This window comes from Saimiri boliviensis, chromosome 4 (assembly GCF_048565385.1).
Source record: "Saimiri boliviensis isolate mSaiBol1 chromosome 4, mSaiBol1.pri, whole genome shotgun sequence".
Taxonomy (NCBI): Eukaryota; Metazoa; Chordata; class Mammalia; order Primates; family Cebidae; genus Saimiri; species Saimiri boliviensis.
The window spans coordinates 156092154-156119114 of NC_133452.1; the positions used below are offsets into that span (position 1 = coordinate 156092154).

The 26961-nt window shown below is 42.1% G+C and overlaps 2 protein-coding genes across 5 annotated transcripts in view; one reads left to right on the plus strand and one right to left on the minus strand.

Moving 5' to 3' along the window:
• The window catches only part of KDM1B (lysine demethylase 1B), a 106504-nt gene that overhangs the window by 6842 nt on the left and 72701 nt on the right, over window positions 1-26961 (plus strand). The window lies entirely within an intron of this gene.
• TPMT (thiopurine S-methyltransferase) lies at window positions 193-26904 on the minus strand. Of its 3 annotated transcripts, none has more exons than XM_074398502.1 (9): window positions 26858-26904; window positions 20033-20216; window positions 17210-17302; window positions 12958-13090; window positions 11173-11225; window positions 10467-10541; window positions 4794-4879; window positions 2772-2816; window positions 193-919 (listed from the first exon to the last, which is right to left on the minus strand). In XM_074398502.1, the coding sequence occupies exons 2-9, from the start codon at window positions 20170-20172 to the stop codon at window positions 807-809; spliced, it is 738 nt and encodes a 245-aa protein (XP_074254603.1). In that variant the 5' UTR covers window positions 20173-20216; window positions 26858-26904; the 3' UTR covers window positions 193-806. The 3 variants fall into 3 exon arrangements, with proteins under 3 accessions (XP_074254603.1, XP_074254602.1, XP_003927366.1); XM_074398501.1 differs by lacking the exon at window positions 26858-26904 and adding an exon at window positions 26205-26307; XM_003927317.4 differs by lacking the exon at window positions 26858-26904 and adding an exon at window positions 26196-26307.

Consider the following 26961-nt stretch of genomic DNA (forward strand, 5'->3'; position numbering starts at 1 on the left):
CATTTAGCTGTTGGGTAGTGCAGAGTTATAGAGGGCTGTCTGATTTAACAAAATGTGATTGTTAATGAAAAACTGGGAAATTCTGAATCTAAACTTTCATAATAAACAGTCATGAATCCAGCTCTAAGTACATTATACTTTATAAGACCTGATCATTTAAACAGATTAAATTATAAGAAACAACTGCCAAACTCAGAAAAAACTTAAAGAAAAATTTATTCTTAGAATTTGAGAATGTTTTGTTCCATATAGATTGTTTAATTAAAATTTATTTGTTTCTTGATTGTGGTACAGGTTGTTTAATTAAAATCTGTTTCTTGATTCTGTTATATATGGAGAAACCATGTGAAAAGGGATGCTAGGATTTGAGTAAAAGACCAGGGTTTATAGTAAAAGCTAATCTTTTATATAACTCTTGGACCACCTTGAACCCTATGGAAGTGTTATCTTTCTTCAACAATTCTAAATTTCATAAAGAATGTCAGCTTTTTTATGTGTACTATATTTAACATGCATTGCATTAAATTTTTTTAAAATTGTACAGGTAACACATGCTGATTGCCAAAAAAAATCTTGCAATCTTTAGGACACACAGCTATAATCTTTCACATCATAATCTACTCATCAAATGAGCTACTTTAATTTACATCTTTTTCTTCTTAAAAGTTGTATGCCATTTTTAGTAAAAATCTATCATATGATTTATAAACAATTTAAAAAATGTATCCATCACATTTTCAGGCCTTAGCATAATTTTCAATTCCTCAAAAACACGTCCATGTAATTTAATTTTATTTATGTCTCATTTACTTTTCTGTAAGTAGATATAACTTTTCAAAAAGATAGTCAATTCCCCAACTTTTATGTCGTTCTTCAAAAGCATCAACCTTCTCAAGACAATGTATATTGCATATTTTACCTGAAACAAGAAAGAGTAACACGTTAAAATACAATGAAGAATGACATCAGATGTTCTTTTAAAAATACTTCAAATTGGCCGTACTTGTAATCCCAACACTTTGGGAGGCTGAGGTGGGTGGATCACTTGAAGTCAGGAGTTCATGAGCAGCCTGGCCAAGATGGTGAAATCTTGTCTCTACCAAAAATACAAAATCAGCCAGGTGCGGTGGTGCATGCCTATAATCCCAGCTACTTGGGAGGCTGAGGCAGGTGAAATGCTTGAACCCAGGAAGCAGAGATTGCAGTGAGCCAAGATTGCACCATTGCACTCTAACCTGGGCAAAAAGAGGGAAACTCTGGCCGGGTACGGTGGCTCAAGCCTTTAATCCTCGCACTTTGGGAGGCTGAGGCGGGTGGATCACGAGGTCAAGAGATCGAGACCATCCTGGTCAACATGGTGAAACCCCGTCTCTACTAAAAATACAAAAAAATCAGCTGGGCATGGTGGTGCGTGCCTGTAATCCCAGCTACTCAGGAGGCTAAAGCAGGAGAATTGCCTGAACCCAGGAAGTGGAGGTTGCAGTGAGCCGAGATCGTGCCATTGTACTCCAGCCTGGGTAACAAGAGCAAAACTGCGTCTCAAAAAAAAAAAAAAAAAAAAAAAAAAAAAAAAGAGGGAAACTGCATCTCAAAACAAAACCTTCAAATTATTTTAAAAACAGCATATACTAAAGATTTTTCACTTCTTTTTAATCAAAACAAAGGACTGCTAAGGGGAAATTTCCTGAACTCTAAATTGTTATTATAACTTTTAACTCCCAAGGGTAAAAATAAATACACCACTGGGCGTGGTGGCTCATGCCTCTAATCCCAGAACTTTGGAAAGCCAAGGCAAAAGGATCACTTGAGCCCAGGAGTTTGAGACCAGCCTGGGCAATGTGGTGAAACCTCATCTCTCCAACAAAAAAAAAAAAAAAAAAAAATATGTATATATATATATATATATATATATATATATATATATATTTATACAAAAAAAAATTAGCTAGGCATTGTGGTGCATGACTCTGATTCCAGATACTTGGGAGGCTGAGGTGGGAGGATCACTGTGGCCAGGGAGGTTGAGGCTGTAGTGAGCTGTGATTGCACCTCTGCACTCCAGCCTGGGTGACAGAGCAAGATCCTATCTCAAAAATAAACAAATAAATATAAATATACCATCTCTCTAGAAAAGTTCAAATGCCCTTAACATAAAGCATATGGCATACGTGTGTGTGTGTGTGTGTGTGTGTGTGTGTGTATATATATATATATATATATATATATAGCATATTTACAGAGATCAGTTCCTTTTCTAAGAAAAAAAATTTTCAATAAAACATTGAAATTTTTATTCTAAATTTTCTATTGATCTCTATCTTTTAAATTTCATATACATACTCTATTCTAAATTTTCTATTGATCTCTTTTAAATTTTATATACATACTCTAGATACTAATAAATAATATACTAATTGTTCACAACAGTTTTTTTAGATGAAGTCTCATTCTGTCACCCAGGCTGGAGTGTACTGGCATGATTTTGGCTCATTGCAATCTGTGCCTCCCAGGTTCGAGCAATTTTCATACCTCAGACTCCTAAGTAATTGGGACTACAGGTACATACCATCACACAGGCCTAATTTTTGTATTTTTAGTAGAGATGGGGTTTTGCCATGTTGGCCAGGCTGGTATCGAACTCCTGGCCTCCAGTGATCTGCCCACCTTGGCCGCCCAAAGTGCTGGAATTACAGGCATGAGCCACCAAGCCCGGCCCAAAAGAGTTAACTTGACTTTATTTAAAAACTTACAGCATAAGTCTGCAAACTTACCAAACAACCTTTCAATTTCAGCTTGTGGGACATAAAATGGTGGACCTAGGTAAAAGAGAAATACATTCTCAGTTGATTTCTAGTGACCTGGGGGTACTTGGGGGTATAACACAACTTTATTATCCAAATAGGTGATGATATGGCATGTTCTTATAATTCTTCTTTTACAAATCTCATACCGAAGAATTAAACTGGCTTACTGAGAGGAGGGCAATGTTACATACCCATCGTAACCATCTCCAGCTTAGATGAGACAGCTAAGCCAGTCGGGGGACTTTGGCTCATTGAAATCAGAGTGGAGTCCATCAGCAGATTCCTTTGGGGTTTCAATCATGTTCCGACATACCGATTTTCTACCAACTCCTGCACTCACCTACGTTTTATACACCCCTCCTGCTCTGCTGCAGGATATAGACTATAAGGAAGCTGAGCTTCCGCCACTTCTAAGAGCAGTATTCTCAGCCTCCACCTCCAGACAGGGCCTGCTGTGTTTTCTTCCCTAACGTTCCTCATTAGGCCTCCTATCCATGAATGGGATTGAAATCAGATTAGCAGACCTAACTTCTGCCTCTATTAATTTCTATTTCCCTTTGATTATCTCAGATTTAATTAGGGACGCTAGGTCTCATCTTTTAATGAGTTTTTAAGACCCCGATTTATTCAAACAGAAGCAAAATACTGGCCAGGCGCAGTGGTTCACACCTGGAATCCTAGCACTTTGGGAGGATGAGGAGGGTGGATCACCTGAGGTCAACAGTGTGAGACAAGCCTGCCCAACATGGTGAAATGCCATCTCTACTAAAAATATAAAAATTAGCTGGGTGTGATGGCACAGGCCGGTAATCCCAGCTACCTGGGAGGCTGAGGCAGGAGAATCACTTGAACCCGGGAGGCAGACGTTACAGTGAGCTGAGATCACACCACTGCACTCCAGCCTGGGCAACAGAGACTGTATCTCAAAAACAGAACAAAACCAAACCAAAAACCAAAAATACTAACATATGTAAATATTTACAAACAAGCATGTAAAAAACTAGTTAAAAATCAAAAAGGAGATTCTTACAAATTAAGTCTGTGTATTTCTTTCTCCCTTTACAAGTCCAGCCATGACAAAGGTTAAGTTTCAATGTTCGAATGCATTAAAATCAGTCCAGAGGAAAACATATCCTCGACAGATTCAAAACAAATACTTATAAAAGAATGCAATGGATCAGGCGTGGTGGCTCATGCCTATAATCCCAGCACTTTTGGAGGTTGAGGCGGGTGGATCGCCTGAGCTCAGGAGTTTGCGACCAGCCTGGGCAACACGGTGAAACCCGTTTCTACTAAAATACAAAAAAAAAATTAGCCGAGTATAGCGGCATGCGCCTGTGATCCCAGGTATTCGTGAGGCTGAGGCAGGAAAACTGCTTGAGCCTGACAGGCACAGGTTGCAAAGAGCCAAGATCACGTCACTGCTTTCCAGCCTGGGTGACAGAGTGAGACTCAGTCTCAAACACAAAACAAAACAAAACAAGAATGCAATAGATAGATTATAAAACTTCATAAATTAAAAAAGGACAATAATTTAGAGCTTTTCCTGCACAACTCCCACCCGCCCATGTCCGCCTCTCACCCTGTGCTCTTATGAGGATGTGTTGCGTATGTGAAGGCATCTGCCTAACACGTCACTACCCGTGTGGGTGATGTGGATATGCAATATCCAACCACATTCCTCCTTCCTCACAATATGACTCATGAGATTTTTCTTCTATATCAGCAGTATCCATATCTTCCCTTTTCTGTAGTCTGAGTTATGAATGGTAAACAAAATGGGAAAGGAATACCAGAAAATCATGTGCAACATAGGAAAAGAAAAAAATGCTTATTCCCATTAGCTAAATATGGAATATCTCCCTGTATATATGCAGTATGCTTCCTGTGAGATAAATTAGGGGAAAATATATCTTATCTATGTCATAGAATTGACATTAAGAAACTAGGCAACTGGTAAAAGAAAAAAGAAACACCCAACAACTTTACCTGGATGTTTAGTTGGATCATAAGAAAGAACACACACGAGATACTGAAACTTCTTTCCCAGGAGGGATGACATTATATCTGCATAGCTAAAAAGAACACAAGAAGGTATTTGTTACATTTCTCTACACAGACAAAGGCTGGAGGGGACAAAAGGCAGGGAACGAAGCCAGAAGTTGCTTTGACTGACATTACTGAGTTTAACTCTCCTAATAATCACGAGAGGTTGATCTTCATTTTAAAAGTGAGAAATGGGTTTAGCAAATTACGGCCCCTGCCTAAGCTGGAAATTGGTCCAGAAGGGAATCAAATCGAGGCCTGCTTCCACAAGAGTTTATCAGAGCAGAAGATATCACATAAGGATGGGCAGAGGCTCCTTCTGGCCTGATGTGGTACTGGAGGACCAGCTGACCTTGGATGCCTGTGTGCTCCAAGGCAGTGATTTCTAGAACAGGCTGGGTGTCAGAATCACCAGGTGCTTGTTGAAAGAAAAGATGCGATCAGTTTGCTGTGGGGCCTGGGATGCTGCGATTTAAGAAATATCCTTGGCTACTGGGACCTCTCCAGGGGCCTTATGTAAGAGAAAACACCATTCTTTTCCTCTATTTAATTAGAGAGAAATGAAAATAACAAGCAGGCCAAACTAAAAAAAAAAAAAAGGTGGCATGAAATTAAAGCTCTGCAAGTGTGACATGACCCATGAGTACAACACAACTGTCCTTTGAGTAGAAGCCTCAGGGAGCCAGGTCTGATTGGATCAGAGTGGGAAGCTGATGCTAATAGGACCCATCAATAGACTAAGGAGAAGTCAGGGCCAGACCAGGTACAGACAGTGAGTTGACCAATCAGATGACTCACCTGGAAATTGAATTGAGAGACCAAAGAGGAAGTGCTAATTAGCTGTGGTCCTAGTGAAAGCTGGAGTTGTGTTGTATGGTGATAGGCGCAAGGAGGCTGAGGGTTGAAGGCAAGTCAGCTAGGTGGAAATAGAAACGGAGGAAGCAGAGGGATAAGGAGAGGATGGGAGAAGCAGGCAGGGAAGTAGAGACGCCATGAGAGACAGGCCAAGGACAAAGATGGATACTCTTCCCCACTCTGAGGAAGGAGCCTGGGCTCTTGGCACTCCAGTTTCTACAGGGCCTGGCTAGACTGTGATCTCTGTCTAGACCAGGCGTCCCCAAACTTTTTACACAGGGGGCCAGTTCACTGTCCCTCAGACCGTTGGAGGGCCGCCACATACTATGCTCCTCTCACTGACCACCAATGAAAGAGGTGCCCCTTCCTGAAGTACGGCGGGGGGGCGGATAAATGGCCTCAGGGCCTCGAGCCGTAGTTTGGGGACGCCTGGCATAGAGGTTTGTGAGAAGCTGGTGAGGTTAATGTGGAGATTAGGAGTGTGGACTCTGTGAGATGCCCAAGCTCAAAACCCAGCCCTTCTGACTGGCTATGTAAGCTTGACAAAATTCTTAACCTATCTGTGCCTCAGTTTCCTCACCTATAAAATGAGGATAAGACTAGTAACCACCTTACAGTTTGTGAGAATTCAACAGTGGATCACTCTTCCCTGTAGGTGAAAGAACCAGACCAAAGCAAACTTTTGAACAGAAACTGTTACTTTTTAATTTTCCGATTCTTCTTTTTCAGAAGAAACTTGCTGTCACCAGGAAGGTCATGTCAGACTGGTTTGGCAGGGTTTCCTAGGACTGAAAGACTTCATTCCTCTTAGAATGTGAACTTTTTCTCTCTCAACCAGTCTCAGAAAATACAGAAAAATGAGGTGTGCCTTACTGGTTTACATTAGGCAAGAACTCGAGAGTCACAGCAGAAAATATATTAGTACTTGACAATGTGCGATCTAAGCAGAAGACACACAGTCCTAACGAGAGCACCAGGATGATGTGCTAACGTAGTAAATACTGCGTACCAGTGCGTAAAGAACTAAGATACTAAGTACCAGCACATACATAAAATACTAAAATACGGCCGTGTGCGGTGGCTCAGGCCTGTAATCTCAACACTTTGGGAGGCTGAGGGGGGCGGATCACCTGAGGTTGGGAGTTCTAGACCAGCCTGACCAACATGGAGAAACCCCATCTCTACTAAAAATACAAAATTAGCCAGGCATGGTGGCACATGCCTGTAATTCCAGCTATTCAGAAGCCTGAGTCAGGAGAATTGCTTGAACCTGGGAGGTAGAATTTGCGGTTGGACGAGATTACGCCATTCCACTCCAGCCTGGGGAAGAAGAGTGAAACTCTGTCTCAAAAAAACCCCTAAGATACTACCAGTACATAGTAAAGTAATATCGCCCTTGCTCAGAGTGCAGTTCACGTCTTCCATTCACTTATTCAAAAAACATTTATTAAGCTCTTACTAGGCGCTAAATATATACTATGCCAGACACTGGGGAAATAACTGACCTCAGGTCATCCACCCACCTCGGCCTCCCAAAGTGCTGGGTCTGCTCTTAGTCTGCACTTGGTGACTTTCAGTTTGCTTCCCACTGCTTGGTGGATTTTACCATGCCAACCAGAGCCTCTAGAAAGACTAACCTCTAAGAAGTGGATGAACATCTTTAGGGAGTGGGAAACATCTACAAATTTAGACATTAACAGATGGGGTTTCGTATACAAATGTGTCATATGGAGACAGAGGTCTCAGTGATATTTTGAGTTGTGAAAGGACACTGATGTCACATGGAAAATGCAAAGCACACACTGGACACGTGATGAGGATGTTTGGGAGAAAGAACAGTGCTGGAAATATAAAGATGGTCAGAGCAAATGCCACGTATAATAATTCAGTTATTTTCCCCATTTCTGGCATGGCATATATTTAGAGCATTGCAGGAACTTAGTAAATATCTGTTGAACAGCTGGATGAAAGTAACAGAATTGATCATTAAAGATTTGATTTTTCTCTCATAAAATGTTTTTTTTCTTTCTGGTAGGACAAATATTGACAAATTTTGCATAAGAGGAGAGTGAATGGCCAAGGATGGTGGTTCCTTGGGGAATCATGACTTTTTGTTTTAGGCATGGGGGGAGGACGGGAGTTCCAGAAAAGAGATAAAGGAGGGGCGGTGACAAACGGGGGGAAACAGGAGCATAATACTTAAGATGTGGCATGGTCTAATTTAAAACGATTAGGTTTGGCAATAAGCCTTACTGATGAAATAATTTTTAAAAATAAAAATCTTACTTCACTGATATGAAGCCTAACCTTTTTTTTTTTTTTTTTTTGAGACAGAGTCTTGGTCTGTTGCCCAGGCTGGAGTGCAGTGGCATAATCTTTGCTCACAGCAACCTCCACCTCCCAGGTTCAAGTGATTCTCCTGCCTTAGCCTCCCAAGTAGCTGGAACTACAGGCGCATGACATCATTCCAGGCTAATTTTTGTCTTTTTATAGATACTCAGCTTCATTATGTTAGCCAGGCTGGTTTCGAACTCCTAACCTCATGACTCACCCACTTCGGCCTCCCAAAGTGCTGGGATTACAGCCATGAGCCACCACGCCCAGCCTCCTTTTTGCCTAAGTGATGGGTCTGTTCCATACAACTAAATAATTCAATATTTACATGCTATATCCAAGTAAGTATATAAATGACATTATTTGAATTGGAAAAGTACATAGATGTGGTCACGTTCTACTCAGTATGCTTCTTCATATTTTAATTTTATTTTCTAAAAAGACTGGGTAATAAGAATGATCACCAAAAACATCAGTAACAAATGCTTCAATAATAACAGCTCTTATTTTTACAGTTCTTTACAGATGTCAAGATACTTCCCACATATTTCATTTCTTTCAATTCTCACAACAACCCTTTGAGGTAGTCTAACAAAGGAATCATGAGTGTGGACTTTATTTTATTTTATTTTTTTGAGAAGGAGTATCACTCTTGTTGCCCAGGCTGGAGTACAGTGGCATGATCTTGGCTCACTGCAACCACTGCCTCCTGGGTTCAAGTGATTCTCCTGCCTCAGCCTCCTGAGTAGCTGGTATTACAGACTACCATACCATGCTAATTTTTGTATTTTTAGTAGAGATGGGGTTTCACCATGTTGGCCAAGCTGGTCTCGAACTCCTGACCTCAGGTAATCCGCCTGCCTCAGCCTCCCAAAGTGCTGGGTTTATAGGCGTTAGCCACCACTCCCGGCCACAGGTGTGTACTTTAAAGCCAAACACTCTGGTTTTGAATCTCAACTCTGTCACATACCAGCTAACTTTGGACAAGTAACTTAGCCTCTTTGTTCTCAGTTTCCTCATCTGTATAATGGAATGGTAGCTTATACCTCACAGAATTAAATATTAAACCACATAAACTATTTTTCTTTTTCTTTTTCTTTTTTTTCCGAGATGGAGTTTTGCTCGTTACCCAGGCTGGAGTGCAATGGCGCGATCTCGGCTCACCGCAACCTCTGCCTCCTGGGTTCAGGCGATTCTCCTGCCTCATCCTCCTGAGTAGCTGGGATTACAGGCACGCACCACCATGACCAGCTAGTTTTTTGTATTTTTAGTAGAGACGGGGTTTCACCATATTGACCAGGATGGTCTCGATCTCTTGACCTCATGATCCACCCACCTGGGCCTCCCAAAGTGCTGGGATTACAGGCTTGAGCCACCGAACCTGGCCCGCTTTTTTTTTCTTTTCAAATATTTTAGAGGCAAGGTCCTGCTCTGTCATTCAGGTTGGAGTGCAGTGGTATGATCATAGGTCACTGCAGCTTTGAACTTCTGGGTTCATGCTCCTGCCTCAGCCTCCTGAGTAGCTGGGACTATCAGCACATACCACCACAGTCGGCTAATTTTAAAAATATTTTGTAGAGGTGGCATCTTGCTTTGTTGCCCAGACTGGTTTCAAACTCCTGGGCTCAAGTAGTCCTGCCTTGGCCTCCCGAAGTGCTGAGATTACATGTATGAGCCACCACATCCAGCCCACATAAAGTATTTTGAACAATACCTGGCATAGGTAAGTGACCAGTAGGTATTACCTGGTTCTATCAGCGGAGATTGTGAGGACTGTGTTAGTATCACAGAAATATTCCCATTTTGCAGGAGTAAACCAAAGCTTAGAGAAGCTGAATAGTCGGACCAAGGCCACACAGCTTGAAAGTGATAGAGCCGGCCAGGTGCCGTGGCTCACGACTGTAATCCCAGCACTTTAGAAGGCCAAGGCAGGCAGATCATGAGGTCAGGAGTTCAAGACCAGACTGGCCAACGTGGTGAAACCCCGTGGTGAAACTAAAAAACACAAAAATTAGCTGGGCAAGGTGGCTCATGTTTGTAATCCCAGCTACTTGGGAGGCTGAGGTAGGAGAATTGCTTGAACCAGGACCCGGGAGGCGGAGGTTGTAGTGAGCCGAGATCATGCCACTGCACTCCAGCCTGGGCTACAGACTGAGACTCCATCTCAGAAAAAAAAAAAAAGAAAGAAAGAAAGAAAAAGAAAGTGATAGAGCCACAAGCCTTATAGCCTTATACCCAGGTCTTTATAGCCAGATCCTATACTTTTTAAGCAAAGCTGGTATTGGATTTAGGTTTTTAAGAATTCCAAATATAATAAGGTATTTCAAACTCATAAAAGTCTAGCTGATTTTCTAGAACCCAGAGAAAGCATAATAAACTAAAAAATTAAGAAGGCTAAAAAAGAAAAAGATAAAAAAAATTACTTACCATTTGCGATCACCTGGATTAATGGCAACTAATGCTCCTCTATCCCAAATCCTGTCAAATTTGCCAATATTTGTCCTGCAAGAAAGAGAAAAAACATTTTATGGGAGTAAAATCGAATCTTTAACAAGATGAACAATGCCCCCCATGGCGCATGCTGGTACTTCACCAATTGTCAAGTTATTAGGATTTCAGGTCTGCTTTTCCTCATAAAGTCCTTATGTGTGGACCTGGGTGTGGAGAGCTATCCAGCCCGTCATGGTTTTAGGAGCCTGTGGCAGCAGCTTCCTCATCCTTACGATGAGGGGGCATGAAGAAGGAACAAAGAACAGTGTGTGACAACTCTGCTCCCAGCCTCTGGCTCAGGTATCAGGGACTTTGAGGAGATGAGCTCTCACCTCCCTACACCACTTGAAATTCATTTCTATTATAGGCTCACGTGCAAGGTAGAAGACACTGTTTCACTCACCTTTCTTTTTCCCTAGCTGCCTCAGTTTCCCATAGTTTGGGAGCTAACCAAAGACAAAACACATTAAAGTGTGCAGACAAGTGTGTAATAAAAATATATGCAGAACAGACATTAAAAAAAAAATGCTTTGTGGATGTTACACAAGTGGAGGAGAGTGATGAAGAGACCTTCGCTCCCATGCCTGTGCTGCCTAGCAAGCATTCAAGTTTTTTAAGGTGCAGATGTAGTATTCATTCCTACCTGGGAAGATCAAAAATGCTGCAACAGTACAATGAAATGTTCCCCGAAGAACTCTGTAATGAAATAATGAAGAAAAAAATTTTTTAACTTACTTAGTACTTACTTCAATAGTCAAGGAAAGAGGGCCCAAGCAAAGCAAAGGTGCTAGAGCAGGCATCCCCAAACTACGGCCCACGGGCCGCATGTGGCCCCCTGAGGCCATTTATCTGGCCCCCCACCGCACTTCAGGAAGGGGCACCTCTTTCATTGGTGGTCAGTGAGAGGAGCACAGTATGTGGCGGCCCTCCAACGGTCTGAGGGACAGTGAACTGGCCCCCTGTGTAAAAAGTCTGGGGACGCCTGCGCTAGAGAATGTGTTAATTAAACATAATGAAAGTAAATAATTTTACTGCACTTTACTGACACCTTATTTTTTTCTTTTAAAACGTGTGGGGTTCTTTTGGGCCAACTCAGAGGAAAATCATAGAGGACAACCTTGAAGATCAGTTGGCTGTTACTCACTTCAGAGCTTGCTATAAAATTCTAGCAATGTTTCCTTCAGCGGAGTGATTTTTTTTTTTTTTTTTTGAGACAGAGTTTTGTTCTTGTTGCCCAGGTTGGAGTGCAATGGCATGATCTTGGCTCACCACAACCTTCACTTCCTGGGTTCAAGCAATTCTGCTGCGTCAGCCTCCTTAGTAGCTGGGATCACAGGTGCCCACCACCACATTCAGCTGATTTTTTGTGTTTTCAGTAGAGACGGAGTTTCACTATGTTGGCCAGGCTGGTCTTGAACTCCTGACTTCAGGTGATCCACCCTCCTGAGCCTCCCAAAGTGCTGGGATTACAGGTGTGAGCCACCGTGCCCAGCTAAGCAGAGTGATATTTTTACTCTGCTAAAGATAAATCTGTAGGTCAACCAATAACCAAGCAAGGTGATATTGAAAAGTCAGGTATTTTAAGTTAGTCAGGAAATGTGCAATCATGCTGATTCTTACATTTTTACTCATTCATTCAGCCAATGAGCATTTATTTGCCAAGCACCTAGTAGAAAAGACACCTATCCTGGGTTCTAGAGAGTAGATTTGAATTCGACACAGTCTCTGACCACGGTGAGGACAGACTAGAGCAGTGAAGTATGGGCACAGAGAAACATTACAGTCCAGAATGGCCTGTTGTGTTATGGTTCTGTGCCGGCGAACTATGTGAACATAGGAGGCAGAGCAGGGGTCTGTCCGGAAGCATCAGGAAGACCGTGGACCCAGGCCCTGCCTGATTGCAGCTCTATCTGTCATCATGCTTCAGGAAGCACCGCCAGGCTAGGCAGGTAACTCCCATCTCTTCCCTTAGTACTCTGTGTCTTTACTCTTAGCTCCATACATTACAAATAGCTTAGTCTCTGTTTCTCTTCTCTCCTTAACCAAGATATCTATATCTATATCTATATATATAGATATATAGATATATAGATATGTATATTTTGGTGGGGGGCTGTGTTACCTTTTCAACATCATAGGCAGAGCCTGGCACATGTTGAAATACATGTTAATAAAAATAGAAAAAAAACTAAAAACTTGAGTACAGAGAGGCTTCGACCTCAGCTTTTACATATGTATGTCTATATCTATTTAGGTAGCTATCACCTGTATTCTTAAGCCCTTACTCCTTATACTATATAATGCCTAGGGTGAATCTGTGTGCTAAATAGAAACCATAAGACACATATATGGTAACCATACAATACTCAGGCTGAGAAAAATGTTTGTGGGACTATGGATACAATTATTTACCCAAACCAAAACAAACCTTAAATACTTTGGCTCCAGGAATTTCGGTGATTGGTTCTTCTGAGTAAGAAAGATTCTGCTCTGTAAAAAATTCTCGTATCCCAAGTTCACTGATTTCCACACCAATTACACTGTGTCCCCGGTCTGCAAACCTGCATAAAATGATACATTTACACTTAAATTATGTGTTCAAATGACTAAATAAAGGGTTATATTGTAGTAAGCATATATTTTCTTTAATTTAAAGGCATTTATATGAATTAAAGTTCACAGGATTTCAAAGAACATGCAGGAAAGCACATCTATATTATTTTCAAACCTTAAAAAAATTCTGAAAAACTGACTTATCAGGAAACAATAAAAATTTGGAAAATCATATATATCTTATTTTTATATATGGAACAGTTGGAATGTAATGATAGATATATAATTTAAAATACTCATTTAATGCAAATTGATTTGACTAGAGGAAATGCTTTTCAGTTCTCTAAATCAGTACTGTCCATTAAAAAATTTTCTACAGTGATGAAAATGTCTGTATCTGTGCTGTCCAATAAAACAGCCATTAATCACTTTGGCTCCTTGTGACTGAGGAACTGAATTTTAAATTTTATTTAGTTTACATTTAAATAGCCACATGTGGTTAATAGCTACTGTATTGAAGTGAACAGGTCTAGAATATTAGCACTCATTTCTATACTAATCTTGTGGTTTCCATTTGCTTAAAATAAATGCTATCCAAAAATTTGTATATTTTTCATATGCAAATAGTTCTTTTCTTTTTTTTTTTTTTTTTTGGGGGGGGATGGAGTCTCGCTCTGTTGCCCAGGCTAGAGTGCAGTGGCACAATCTTGGCTCACTGCAAACTCCATCTCCTGGGTTCAAGTGATTCTCCTGCCTTGGCTTCTCAAGTAGCTGGAATTACAGGTGCCTGGATTACACTCCGCTAATTTTTGTATTTTTAGTAGAGACAGGATTTCACCAGGCTGGCCAGGCTGGTCTCGAAATCCTGGCCTCAAGCAATCTGCCTGCCTTGGCCTCCCAAAGTGCTAAAGTGCTGGGATTACAAGTATGAGCCACTGCACCCAGCTTTTTCCTGGTAATTTTGAGAAAAAGCTTTTCCTCAAAAAAAAAATTTTTTTTGAGACAGAGTCTCACTGTCACCTAGGCTAGAGTGCAGTGGCACAATCTCAGCTCATTGCAACCTCCACCTCTTGGGTTCAAGCAATTCTCCTGCCTCAGCCTCCCGAGTAGCTGGGATTACAGGTGTGCCCCATCACACCCTGCTAAATTTTGTATTTTTAGTAGATTTGGGGTTTCATCATGTTGGTCAGGCTGGTCTTGAACTCCTGATCTCAAGTGATCTGCCTGCCTCGGCCTTCCAAAGTGCTGGGATTATAGTCCTGGTAAGTTTTATAATCAACAGAATTCAGTCTCAGGATCTTGGACTCAAGAGAAAACATCACCAGTAGCACAAGTACCTAGGCACAGTTATGCTTTTATGTCCAGTGAAATAAAAACATAGTTCTGCTATAATGCAACATGTACCTTTCTGAAATCGCTGCACTTTGCTAAATCATGCAACAAAAATCACCATGCTGGTAGGGAAAGTGAGGGCACAGCATTTAAAACCTTTGTTAGTGCCACGTTAAAAAACAAAACAAAACAAAACAAAAACCAGGAACCTAATAGTAACAGTTTTACACATGCTAAATGGTTGAGAAATAGATAAATACTACAATAGGGCACTTCACTGTGAAAAAGATCTAATGTTTACTGAGGTAGCTGGGAGATGTTTGTGCATTCTGTCCATTCATACATGGCTTAGTTCCACTGGGTGCAGTTTTCTGCCTTTACCTAAGGCTTCTTGTAGGTAAAATCACACTCAAACAAATGTGAAATTTATTTCATGCTCAGATTGTTCCCTAATATATCAACTGAGTTAGAATTCAGTTTTGAAACAAGTATAGCAGGACTGACTGTACCTTTTGTCTACAAAAGAGAACATACTTTCAATGTGGGCAGAGGATGAACTGTTTAGTTGTAAAATGAAACATATTAGTAACTTGTCTTTCATCTTTCATATTTCCTAGGGTATTTGTAAACATACAGGGAGTTTTAAAATTCTCCATACATTTTTTGAAGTTATAAAATGTAAACAAAAACGTTATTCAGATTAGCCGCATGCATTTTTATTTCCCATTTGACAGACAGAAGAATGAAGAATAGCTTACTACAACCTGGAATAAAAACAAAGTAAGGACAAGCGTGGTGGCGTATGCCTGTTATCCCAGCATGTTGGGAGGGAGGATATCTTGAGGTTGGGAGTTCAAGGTTGCAGTGAGCTATGATCATGCCACTGCACTCCACCATGGGTGACAGAGTGAAACTCTCCCAAAAAAACAAAAAACAAAACCTAAATGTCTTAAACATTTCATTTTAATGCTTTTTGTCCTTACCTCATGGTCAGCTTTTCTATTCACATCTGATGTCTGTATAGACCTCAAAACATGGATCAGTTACATAAATGAAAAATCATCTATTACCATAACTTAACTTCTTACATGTAATTACAGTAGCAAAAGTTCTGAGATATATATATATATATATATATATATATATATATATATATATATAAAACTGTATTTACATATATATATTTGAAGACGGAGTCTCACTCTTGCCCAGGCTGGAGTGCATGGGCTCACTGCAACCTCCGCCTTCTGGGTTCAAGCAATTCTCCTGCCTCAGCTTCCTGAGTAGTTGGTATTACAAGCATGTGCCGCCATGCCTGGCTAATTTTTGTGTTTTTAGTAGAGGTGGGTTTTCACCATGTTGGCCAGGTTGGTCTCAAACTCCTGACCTCAAGTGATCCACCCACCTTCGCCTCCCAAAGTGCTGGGATTAAAGGCATGAGCCACCACACATGGCCAGTTCTGATATTTTTTGTAACATTTTAATTACAAATGGCTTTAGACACAATCACATTTAATTGGCTATTTCATACCATTTTCCTAATGTTCCCTCAAAACCTGCTTGTACTGCATTGTTACTATTTATGATGACATTGTGTGACAGTCTGTTTATAGAGTTAATTTTTTTTTAGGGTAGTTTTGAAAGTATCTCTTATGGCTCAATGAGTTGGTTAAAATATAGGTGTAATAATATAGTTTAAATATTCTCTATTTCATGCCCACACTTGAATCTTAAAGTCAGAGCAGCCATCTAATAAAGGCTCTCCGCTACAGTTGAGTGTGGGAGTGTGGGCTGGCTGTAGTAATTCTATCGTCTCTACTTAAAAATCAGCTCCCCAAAAGTGCATGCATACTCCGTGTTAGTCACGGATACTTATATTCAAAACAGACCATTTTTAAGTTATTATATTTTACATTTATTAATCTTTTATTTTTAATTTATTTTTTGAGGCAGGGTCTCACTGTGTTGCCAAGGCTAGTCTCAAATTCCTGGGCTCAAGAGGTTTTTCTGCCTGGGCCTCCCCAAGTGCTGGGATTATAGGCAGGAGCCGCCACACCTGGCCCATTTACTAACCTTTACATACATTCTTTTTTCTTTCCTGCTCAGTGATCAAAGTTTTCAACATTCAAGCTTATAAATAAATACACATCTTGGCAGGTATGATTGTATCTGTACATTATCTTTACAACAGAGTGCTGTATAGAGAACGATGTTGAGGTGACTTTAGGGTAACTGACAGTAAAAGTGGCTTGTTAAAGTGAATACTCTTTGTAGAGAATTATTCACAAGAAATAGTTTCTTAATCACTGGTTTTATAACAACAATTCATGATAACAGAAACTCCTGTGTTCCCTGATGGGAGGAGAAGGTTGAGCTGAACTGTGGACTATGAACCCTGTCCTGCCAAAAAGCTGCAATTCATTTTGAATTTCTCTGTCCACCACCATTTCAAATATCTAAAATTAACTTAGCTAAATTCCTAAACCATCTACAAAAACTGAACCACATACAAGGATCCGGGAAATGTAAGCAGGAAGGCTGGTTTTCCTCCCCACCATTGGTTCCAAACTGATTTTTAAATGTCAAAACTCAATCCAGAAAGACTAGGTCATACCTGTTTCTGTTGTTTCTTACTGTTTGAGAATATGATTTACAATTATGTACACATCACTAATAGAAAAATAAGGAATTCCCGTGTATTTCCTAAAAATGGAGTTTTTAAACTCACAGCCTGTTAAATCATCCAAATAATTCATCACGACAAGAGAATTGTGTTAACGTTTATCTGCTCATACCATTTCATCTCAACTGCTTTTCCGCAGAGAGGAAAAAATACTCTTAGTCCACTCTCGCCTTTAAGAAAAGTATCTAAATGCTTCTTTAGTAGCCTAAGGAGAAAAAACAAAATTTAGGACAATTGTATGGTAAGTGAATACTTTTCATTCATTATCTCACTTAATATTCCCAACAACCTTAATAAGCAGATACTATTAATTATTATAATCTCCAGCTTACATATGAAGAAATAGTTATATAACTTGCTCAGACACACACCCAGTCAGTGGTAAATCTGACTTACACCTAGGGCTTTCCTGATTAGCAATTAAAAATAATTTTTTTTTTCTTGGGTATGTTTTGAACATTCTTTTTTTTTTGAGATGGAGTCTCGTTCTGTTACCAGGCTGGAGTGCAGTGGCGCAATATTGGCTCACTGCAACCTCCTCCTCCCAGGCTCAAGTGATTCTCCTGCCTCAGCCTCCCAAGTAGCTGGGATTACAGGCACACACCACCACACCCAGCTAATTTATATATATATATATTTTTAGTACAGACGGAGTTTCACCATGTTGGCCAGGATGGTCTCGATCTCCTGACCTCGTCATCCGCCCGCCTTGGCCTCCCAAAGTGCTGGGATTATAGGCATGACTCACTGCTCCTGGCCAAAAATTCTTTATTAATTCTCTAAATATATACTATTTTGGGGTGATGGAGCCTCTGGAGCCATGGATTTTCAATATTCGTTTCCTGTAAGTTCTCTAAACATGTACTCAAACCTTAGAAGTAAATCTGAGAAGTGTTAACTCTTGTAGTTCTTGTAATTCCCTCTGTGGAGATGTGGCTCTTCTAAGGCCATCCACATGACAGAGATAACCCAATGTTTCTGGGATGATGAATGTGGGTAACCCTCCATATAGGCACTGAGGAAGGAGAACTAAGCAGAATCCTGGCACACTTAGGGCTTGGAGAATATCTCAGTTTATAGTGTTACCACTCAGTTATTTCCCTTTATACAATCCTCTATATATAATCGTATATTAGTTCTTAGAATGAGTGCCTAAAGAATCTCACCACTCAGTTATTTCCATATACATATAACTATATCTTAGTTCATAATTGGAGGAATGCCTAGAGCAGATACAGTACAGAGCATGAATTAAGGAATAAGCAGCTTATAGTTGGAGAAATGTCTGGAGCAGACACAGTGCAGAGCATGATTTAAGGGGAAAACAGTTATATCAGGACAAGAATCCATGGCCCAGGCGGCAGCGTTCAGTATCATAAAGATATCCGCTGTATGGCAGGCTTGGGGCGAGAGCCACTCCTCCTGATAAAGAAGTTGTAGGACCTTGCTCCAGTTCTCGTGGAAGGCTGCCCTCAGACTGGCAATTGCACCTTAGTGACTGTAAACTTTATCAGCTCTTGTTACTGTGCTGGCTCAAAAAGCATTCTCTTATAGAACTCACTGGAAGCTGCCAGCAGGTGGCGTAGATCCTGACAGCTCTGTCACCGCTGCGTGACTCAAAGCATCCTTCTATAAATCTTAGAAGTAGCTTGCCCATAGATAGAGGTATTGCACACTGCACCCTCTTCACTGCACACGGCCCACCTCCATGCCTCGGTGACCTAATGGGAATGGACCCCTTGCTGTACACTGTCCATCTCCTAGCCTAGGTGACCTAATGGGGGTGGACCCCTTGTTTTATTGCTCACAATCCTATCACTATCCTTAAAGATGACTTCACTCACTGCCCTGCCCCTTAACCTATACACAATAAATACACACGCTTCTGGACATTCGGGGCCTCGCCTGACTCCTCCACTCATAGGTGGCATGGCCCCCTGCGCCCAGCTGTGTTTTCCTTGTACTTCTGTGTCCTGTCTCTTTATTTCTCGGATCCTGTGCCTCAGCACAGCATAAGGGACACCCCACGACCCTGTGGGGCCCTCAGCCCTACAATGAGGATGATGTCATCTCCTGGGGAGATGGGCGTGGCTGCCCAGAACAAGGAATGTCTATAACGACCACTTTGCACTGGTCCAATGACTAATTGCTACTATGAGGACTATTAGTACATCACATAACATCCTAGCTCGCTTTTTAATTTCTCGCAACTTCTCTTCTCCCACCACAGGGATTTTTTTTTTTTTTTTTTTTTGAGACGATGTCATGTTCTGTCCCCAGGCTGGAGTGCAGTGGCACGATCTCGGCTCACTGCAGCCTCCACCTCCCAGGTTTAAGCGATTGTCCTGCTTCAGCCTCCTGAGTAGCTGGGATTACAGATGCATGCCACTACACTCAGCTAATTTTTGTATTTTTAGTAGAGATGGGGTTTCACCATGTTGGCCAGGATAATCTTGATCTCCTGACCTTGTGATCCACCTGCTTCGGCCTTCCAGAATGCTGGGATTACAGGCACAAGCCACCACGCCTGGCCAAGATAATTCTTTAACATCTGAACACATCATATTGGAAAGCAAAGTCAGACACCACTGGTTTTCAGTATCAAGAATCGTAAATATAAACATTGTTTGAGCAGCTGTTGTAGGTATAAATATGCATGACCAATACACACATGGTGCAGGGGATCCAAGAACATATTTTATAAATGTAAGATGTTACCAGTTGTAAGTCACACCATTATTTACACACTGTGGAAAGAAAAGACACTGCCAATTAAATTACATCATGCCGTAGATGCACTGTGATTCAGACACAAAAATGTGAAGAATTAAATGTGCATCTTAAAAATTAGTCAAATAATATATACTTATTATTTCTATCTCAAAGTCAGTTTCTGATAAGAGCATTTCCCTATTATTCACTAAATATTTCTTACTGATGTCCTTGTTCCTGATGAAAAGCGGTGTTGCGGTTAACCCACTTGTCTTGCCATTCTTCCAGAGTTAGTACTTGGTTTTTCTGTACCTCAGTATTGGGGTACTCTTCAATATCAAGTGAAGTTATTCTACCATCCATAGTTTCATAGGCACCTTTGTCTTTCAAGAGTATGTCTTCTGTGCCTAGGTGGAAAATATTTGCAATGTTGTCATTTAAGGTCATTGGGATTCTATTGATGAGCTATATGAAAACCTATTATTCTTGGCAGTAGAACTTTTTAAAAATATTTCTTTCTTTTTTTTTTAATTTTTGTTTTTATTTCTGAGATGGAGTCTCACTCTGTTGCCCAGGCTGGGGTACAGCGGTATGATCTTGGCTCACTGCAACCTCTACCGCCTGGGTTCAAGTGATTCTTCTGCCTCAGCCTCTCAAGTAGCTGGGATTGCAGGTGTGCACCACCACGCCCGGCTAATCTTTCTTTCTTTCTTTCTTTTTTTTTTTTAGAGACAGGCTCTTGCTCTGTCATCCGGGCTTGGGACCTTGGCTTACCATAAGCCTTAACCTCCTGGGCTCAAGCAATCTTCCAACCTTAGCCTTTCAGGTAGCCAGGATTGTGGGACTTCAGGTACATACCACCACACCTGGCTAATTTTTGTATTTTTTTTTTTTAATAGAGATGGGGTCTCATTTTGTTGTCCAGGCAACAAAGAACTTCTGGGATCAAGGGATCCTTCTGCTTTGGCCTTGCAAAGTGCTGGGATTACAAGTGTGAGTCACTACCTAGCCACTCCAATATCCGATAAAAAGTGATACAAAAAATTACTTTCAGTGAGTCTGGTGGTAGAGGCATACCCCTTACTACACATTACGAGAAATCATTAAATAAATTGTTATAGCTTAACACTAATGTTTCCTCCACTCTAACATCTCAATCGTCAACACAGAAGATTTCTGTGACCAAATGTGGGGATTCTTCCCCCAGCATACCAAATATTGGACGCCAGTTGGGTGTCTTCTAATGTAATTCTGACATTACCTATCTGGAGATAGGGTCAGATTCCATATTTTGAGGGCTTAGTCTCTAAGACATGCCCCGCTCACTTACAGACCAGTCACAAGTCCAGGCCTTGATCAGCTTCAAGTTGGGGTTCCCACAGCCTCCACTTTGGGTTTGCTTAATTTGCAAGAGTGAATTAAACTCGGAGAAATACTTAGTTACCTTTGCATGTTTACTATAAAGGATACTGTGAAGGATATAGATGAAGAGATGTGCAGCTCCAGGAACCTTCACCTGCAGCTATTAGGAGGCTCTCCAAACCCCATCCTCTTGGGTTTTTATGTAAGCTACATAAAGTTTTTATGTAAGCTTCATGTGGGCACGATTGATTGAATCATTGGCCACTGGTGATTGATTTGAACTTTCTATGTGCTTACTACTAATTCAACTCTAAATTCTGCCAATTGTCCCAATTTCCTGTCAATATACTCTCTATCTCTCCAGTCATATTGTCTCAGTATCATCTTGGAGAATTCTCTCCTGGAATCTGCCCTGACCACCCTCTATTCTGGTAGACAGCTAGCTTTCTGGGATTTCTCTTCATCATCATCCTGGAGATTTCCTTCTTGTCTGAATATCCTGCTTTCTTTATTTCATGTCTTACTCTTTTTTGTTGTTGTTGTTTTTTAGTGACCACCCTTAAACTGGTGAAGCCCAACCTCCAGAGCTTCCTGAAAGAGCACAAGAAAGAAAAATACTGTTTTCTGATTTTGCATGTATAAAACATGGACTATTCCTCACCCTTGATGTATAGCTCTGCTGGGTATCAAATTCTTGGTTAGAAGTGTGGGGGCCATAGGCTGTTGGCACCCTAAAGGTTTAGTGAAAAATCACGACCACCTCAGCCTCCTGAGTAGCTGGGATTACAGGTGCACATGAACATATCCAGCTAATCTTTAATAGAGATGAGAGTTGACCAGGTTGGTCTCGAACTCCTGGCCTCATGTAATTTGCCTGCCTCGGCTTCCCAAAGTGCTGGGATTCCAGGCGTGGGCCACTGAACCTGGCTGTCCCTCTGCTTTTTTATTTCTCTTTCTAGGACCCCTGTTATTTGTCTCTAGAGTCTTCAGAGATGGCATGGTAAATTCCTCATTTTTTCTATTTCTATTTTTCTATATCTTCATTTTTCTGCACTATTTTCTAAAAGATTTACCTTAATTCTCATTTTTTAAGCTTCTTTTTTTTTTTTTTTTTTTTTTTTCTGTCAGTTGCCCAGTGCTTTGGGCAACCAAGGCAGGAGGATGGCTTGAGGCCTGGAGTTTGAGACTAACTTGGGCAACATAGTGAGATCACTATCTCTACAAAAACAGTTTAAAATTGGCCAGGCATGATGGTGCATGCCTGTAATCCAAAGTACTCAGGAGGCTGAGGCAGGAGGATGGCTTGAGCCTAGGAGTTTGAGGCTGCAGTGCGCTATGATGGTGCCAGCGCACTCTAGCCTGGGCTACAGATCAAGACCTTGTCTTACAACAACAACAAATAGGTACTAAAATAAATAAAGGTGAAGAATGTAGGCGGGGCTTATACTGTAGGGTGATGTGAGTGGATTTCATTTGGAAATCTAGATGTATTTATTTTTCCTTTTTCTTTTCTTTTTTTTTTAGAGGCAGGGTCTTACTCTGTCACCCAGGCTGAAGTGCTGTAGTCGCACAATACAGCCTCAAACTCCTGGGCTCAAGTGATCCTCCTGTCTCAGCCTCCAAAGTAGCTAGGACTGCAGGTGCACAGCCCCATGCCCAGCTAATGTCTTTATTTTCCTTGTGCTATTCAGACTTTCCATAGATGGATCTCCCAATTCCTGTCTCTAGGATTTACTCATTGGAGCCTCTGTTACATACTCACATAGGAAAAGAAGAAGAGAAGTGAATGAGGGTCCCAGCATCCAGTTTTCTGTATTCAATTAATCCTCCTGTTTTCTGTATACTCCCACGCTCAACTGTGTATTACATCTTCTCAATCTGGATACTCTTTGTTTTACCCTTTCCAGAAAATAAACTCTCAAAAGCCTGTTGGTGTGGTGAGATGTACACACCTGGCTCCAAGAAATTGAGAAAGGGATCGGAAGATTTGGCCTGTTCTGAACTAGCATTTCAAACAATCCTCTTTGTTTCAACCATACTTTCACACTTCATGGAGGTACCTTCATGGTGCTAATCCTGAGCATTTGGGGATTCTGTAATGCAAACTGAGCTGCTCAATGGCTTTCCTCATTGCTGGTTTAGAAGTCAGCTTCCTTGAAGTTGCAAAATCCTTTCCCACTCATGCATTTGACTTTCCAAAATTTTATTAATTCTGTCTCTCCTGTCCCCGCTATCTTAATACTTCATGCCTTAAAAAAATCCCATTATTTTCAGGAGGGAGCAAGAACAAATTAAAGTAGATATTGAACTGTGGTTCAATATCCTATCTCTACTCAATACATTTGTATTTTCAAATAATTTTCTATAGCTTCTTTTTTTGCATGGGAAATGCACGCTAAGGAAACTGAAAAAAGACATGTAGAATGCAAACTAACAATAAAATACAAAGCCTCTCAACTGATTGAAAGCACACTTTCTTTTCTTCTTTTCTTTTTTTGAGATGGAGTTTGCTCTTGTTGCCCAGGCTGGAGTGCAGTGGCACGATCTCAGCTCACTGTACATTTTCTTGGCTAACGGGACCCCAGAATAACCTTGAAAACTGAGTTTTGGGCCAAGAGCAGATAGAGCGTCATAGAGCTGACAACTCTATACCTCTTCTCTTGCTAACCACAATTAGGCTTTGTTCCCTAAGGACTTAACAGAAACGAGCTCTTTCAAAAGATTCTACCTCTGATATCAAGCAACCCCTTGATGCTGCTGCTCCTTTTGTGCCCGACAGACATTACAGACCAGAGTGGTTCTGACCGGTCTACCGAGAATGCACAGTAAGGGTTTTTTTTCTATCCTCTACTTCACCTTTTGACGTAAGAGGGCCAAAAACTCCATCCTCTGACTGTGCTAACACTACCATTTTTTGTGCATGCTACATATGGGTACCTTTCCTCCTTTTGTAAATATTCATGAGTCATCCTACAGCTTACTGAATATGTATATTTAGCCACCTTCCTCAGCGTAAATTTTCTGTCCCTGGAAGTGTCAGTTTCTGGCTTCTGGCTGGAGGCTACACTGCTCAGCTAGTCAGAATGGCTACCTTATAGTCTGAAACCATTAATGAGAAATACAGTTCTCCTTTCTAAATTATGAACTTCTTATTCTTCAGCTGTCAGACCATAACTGCAGATCCATCTGAATGTATGAGGAAAACATCTGTCCTTTCAATGTCAACTTTGCAATATTAAGGACAATATAACACCATAATTCCAACATTCCCTTTAAATCATTAGTGAAATTAGTTTGGATTATACTAGCATGCTATTATTGATTGGTCTATTTAATGATTCATCTGTGAAATAGCAAACATTGCATAAAAGCATGTATTTCAGGAAAATTTCCCCTTTCATTGCCAAATTTGACCTCAGTATGCTTAGGATATAGGGAGGAGGCATTTCTCTCATTACTTGGAAACATGAAATTCACTTCGTAGCAAACATTTGTAGACAAATGGCATTTGCAAGACCCTGATGGTATTAGGAGGTGACTCTCCGAGTTTTCTGAGAGGTCAGCAGAAAGTATCTGATTTATATTGGGTACAGAAAAACAAAAGAATGTTGCAGTGTTCTCATCTTCATTTTCATTCAGAAACTCCGGAACCTAAATTCAAGGCTTCGAAAAACAGTTCTCTACTCAAAAGAGAAGCATCATTTTATCATAGAGCCACAGCAGCCTGGAGAAGCACAACTCTATTCCTTTCACACGAACTTGAACTAAGTGTATAACTAAATCACATGCATAACTTAATCACATCTTAGTTGTTTGTTTACTTTGTTTGTTTGTTTTTGAGATAGGATGTCCCTCTATTCCCCAGCGGGAGTGCAGTGGTGCAATGACACTACCATTGCCAACACTGGGGCTCAAGGGATCCTCCCACTTCAACCTCCTGAGTACCTGGGACTACAGGGGTGTGCCACCATGCCTGGCTAGTTTTTAAATAGTTTGTAGAGACAGGGTCTCCCTGTGTTACCCAGGCTAGTCTACAACTCCAGAGCTCAACGTCTTAGCTGTTCTAACAATTTCTCAGCATGGACTCCATTTGTACACACCGTTTCTGGAGAAATAAAGTTTATTTCTAAAACACAAAAAAAGTGCACATTACAAGAATTAAGGAAGGGAAATTTTACAGTAATTCTTGCTCACAAACAGGAAGTGTAGATGTGCTCCTTTGGTGGTCCAAGTCCTCAAGTTGTTCTAGTCTCTGTTCTCACCTTTTCAAAAGTTTCTGCTTTGGTTTTACTTTTTCATTAAATCGAGGAGAAACTTCCCTAAAGTGCACAAATCTTAAAAGAGTATGACTCGGTGAATTTTTTTTCATAGGCATAAATCTGTGTAACCACCGCAGAGCAAGAGATAGAATATTCACAGCACCGCAGGTTCCCACATCACCAGAGAATCACTCACTATTTGCCAGTACTTCTCTTTTCCTAAAAATCATTAATACACCATGCCGGGGAAAAAACCGACAGCTCGTTTCTATAAAATAAAAATCTGAAAAAATTAGTCAAGCGTGGTGCAGGGAACCTGTAGTCCCAGTTACTGGGGAGGCTAGGGCCGGAGGATCACTTGAGCCCAGGAGTTCCAGGTCACAGTGAGCCATGATTGTGCCACTGCACACTAGCCTGGGCGAGAGGGAGACCCTGTCTCTAAAAGAAAAACACTACAGCCTGTCCAACATGGTGAAACCCTGTCTCTAAAAAAAAAAAAAAAAAACACTAAAAGGAAAGAAAAAAAAAATCGCTAAAACACAGCAATGCTTTGGAGGCACTTTAAATCCCGGACCTTGGATTCAGGTCATTTACAGCCCGTCGTGGTTATTCCGTTTCCCCCCTACTTCCTGAACCTCACTTCACAGGGCCGATCGCGGGGCTGTCCATGCTTGTAAGGATTCCCGGGAGTCCTCGCACAGGCGCAGATACGCCCAGCAAATCGTTCCGTTTCTCACCCCACCCTCTGGGCCCAAGGGAGCCTACCTCGTTTACCGCGGGTCGCCTGCCTTTCCCTCCGCCACCGCCAACCTCCCCAGGGGCGGGAACTCTCCGCCAACGCCGCCGTCCACAGGGGCGGGTACCTCCCGCCTCCGTCACCCCTCCGCCCGTGCCCCGCCTTTTTCCCGCGCCCGCGCCCGCCCCCGCCCCGCCCCCGCCCCCGCCCCCGCTCCCGCCCCCGCTCCTGCCTCGCCTCTTGCCCGCGCCCCGCCTCCGCCTGCGCCCCGCCTCTTGCCCGAGCCCCGCCTCCGCCCGCGCCCCGCCTCTTGCCCGCGCCCGGCCTCCGCCTGCGCCCCGCCTCTTGCCCGCGCCCCGCCTCCGCCCGCGCCCCGCCTCCGCCCGCGTCCAGCCTCTTGCCCGCGCCCCGCCTCCGCCCGCGCCCCGCCTCCGCCCGCGTCCAGCCTCTTGCCCGCTCCCCGCCTCTTGCCCGCGCCCCGCCTCTTGCCCGCGCCCCGCCTCCGCCCGCGCTTCGCCTCTTGCCCGCACCCCGCCTCTTGCCCGCGCCCCGCCTCTTGCCCGCGCCCCGCCTCTTGCCGGCGCCCCGCCTCCGCCCGCGCCCCGCCTCCGCCCGCGCCCCGCCTCTTTTCCGCGCCCTCCTCAGTTCCCGCCCCCTCCCCCCGCGCCCCGTCTCCACGCCCGCCCCGTACCTTATTGCACAGACTCCGCCCTCTGCCCCAGGCGCCGGGTTTGCGCAGCGGCGGAAATGGGCAGGGCGGAGCGAGCTCCGCGGCTAAAGCGAAGGCGGGGACCG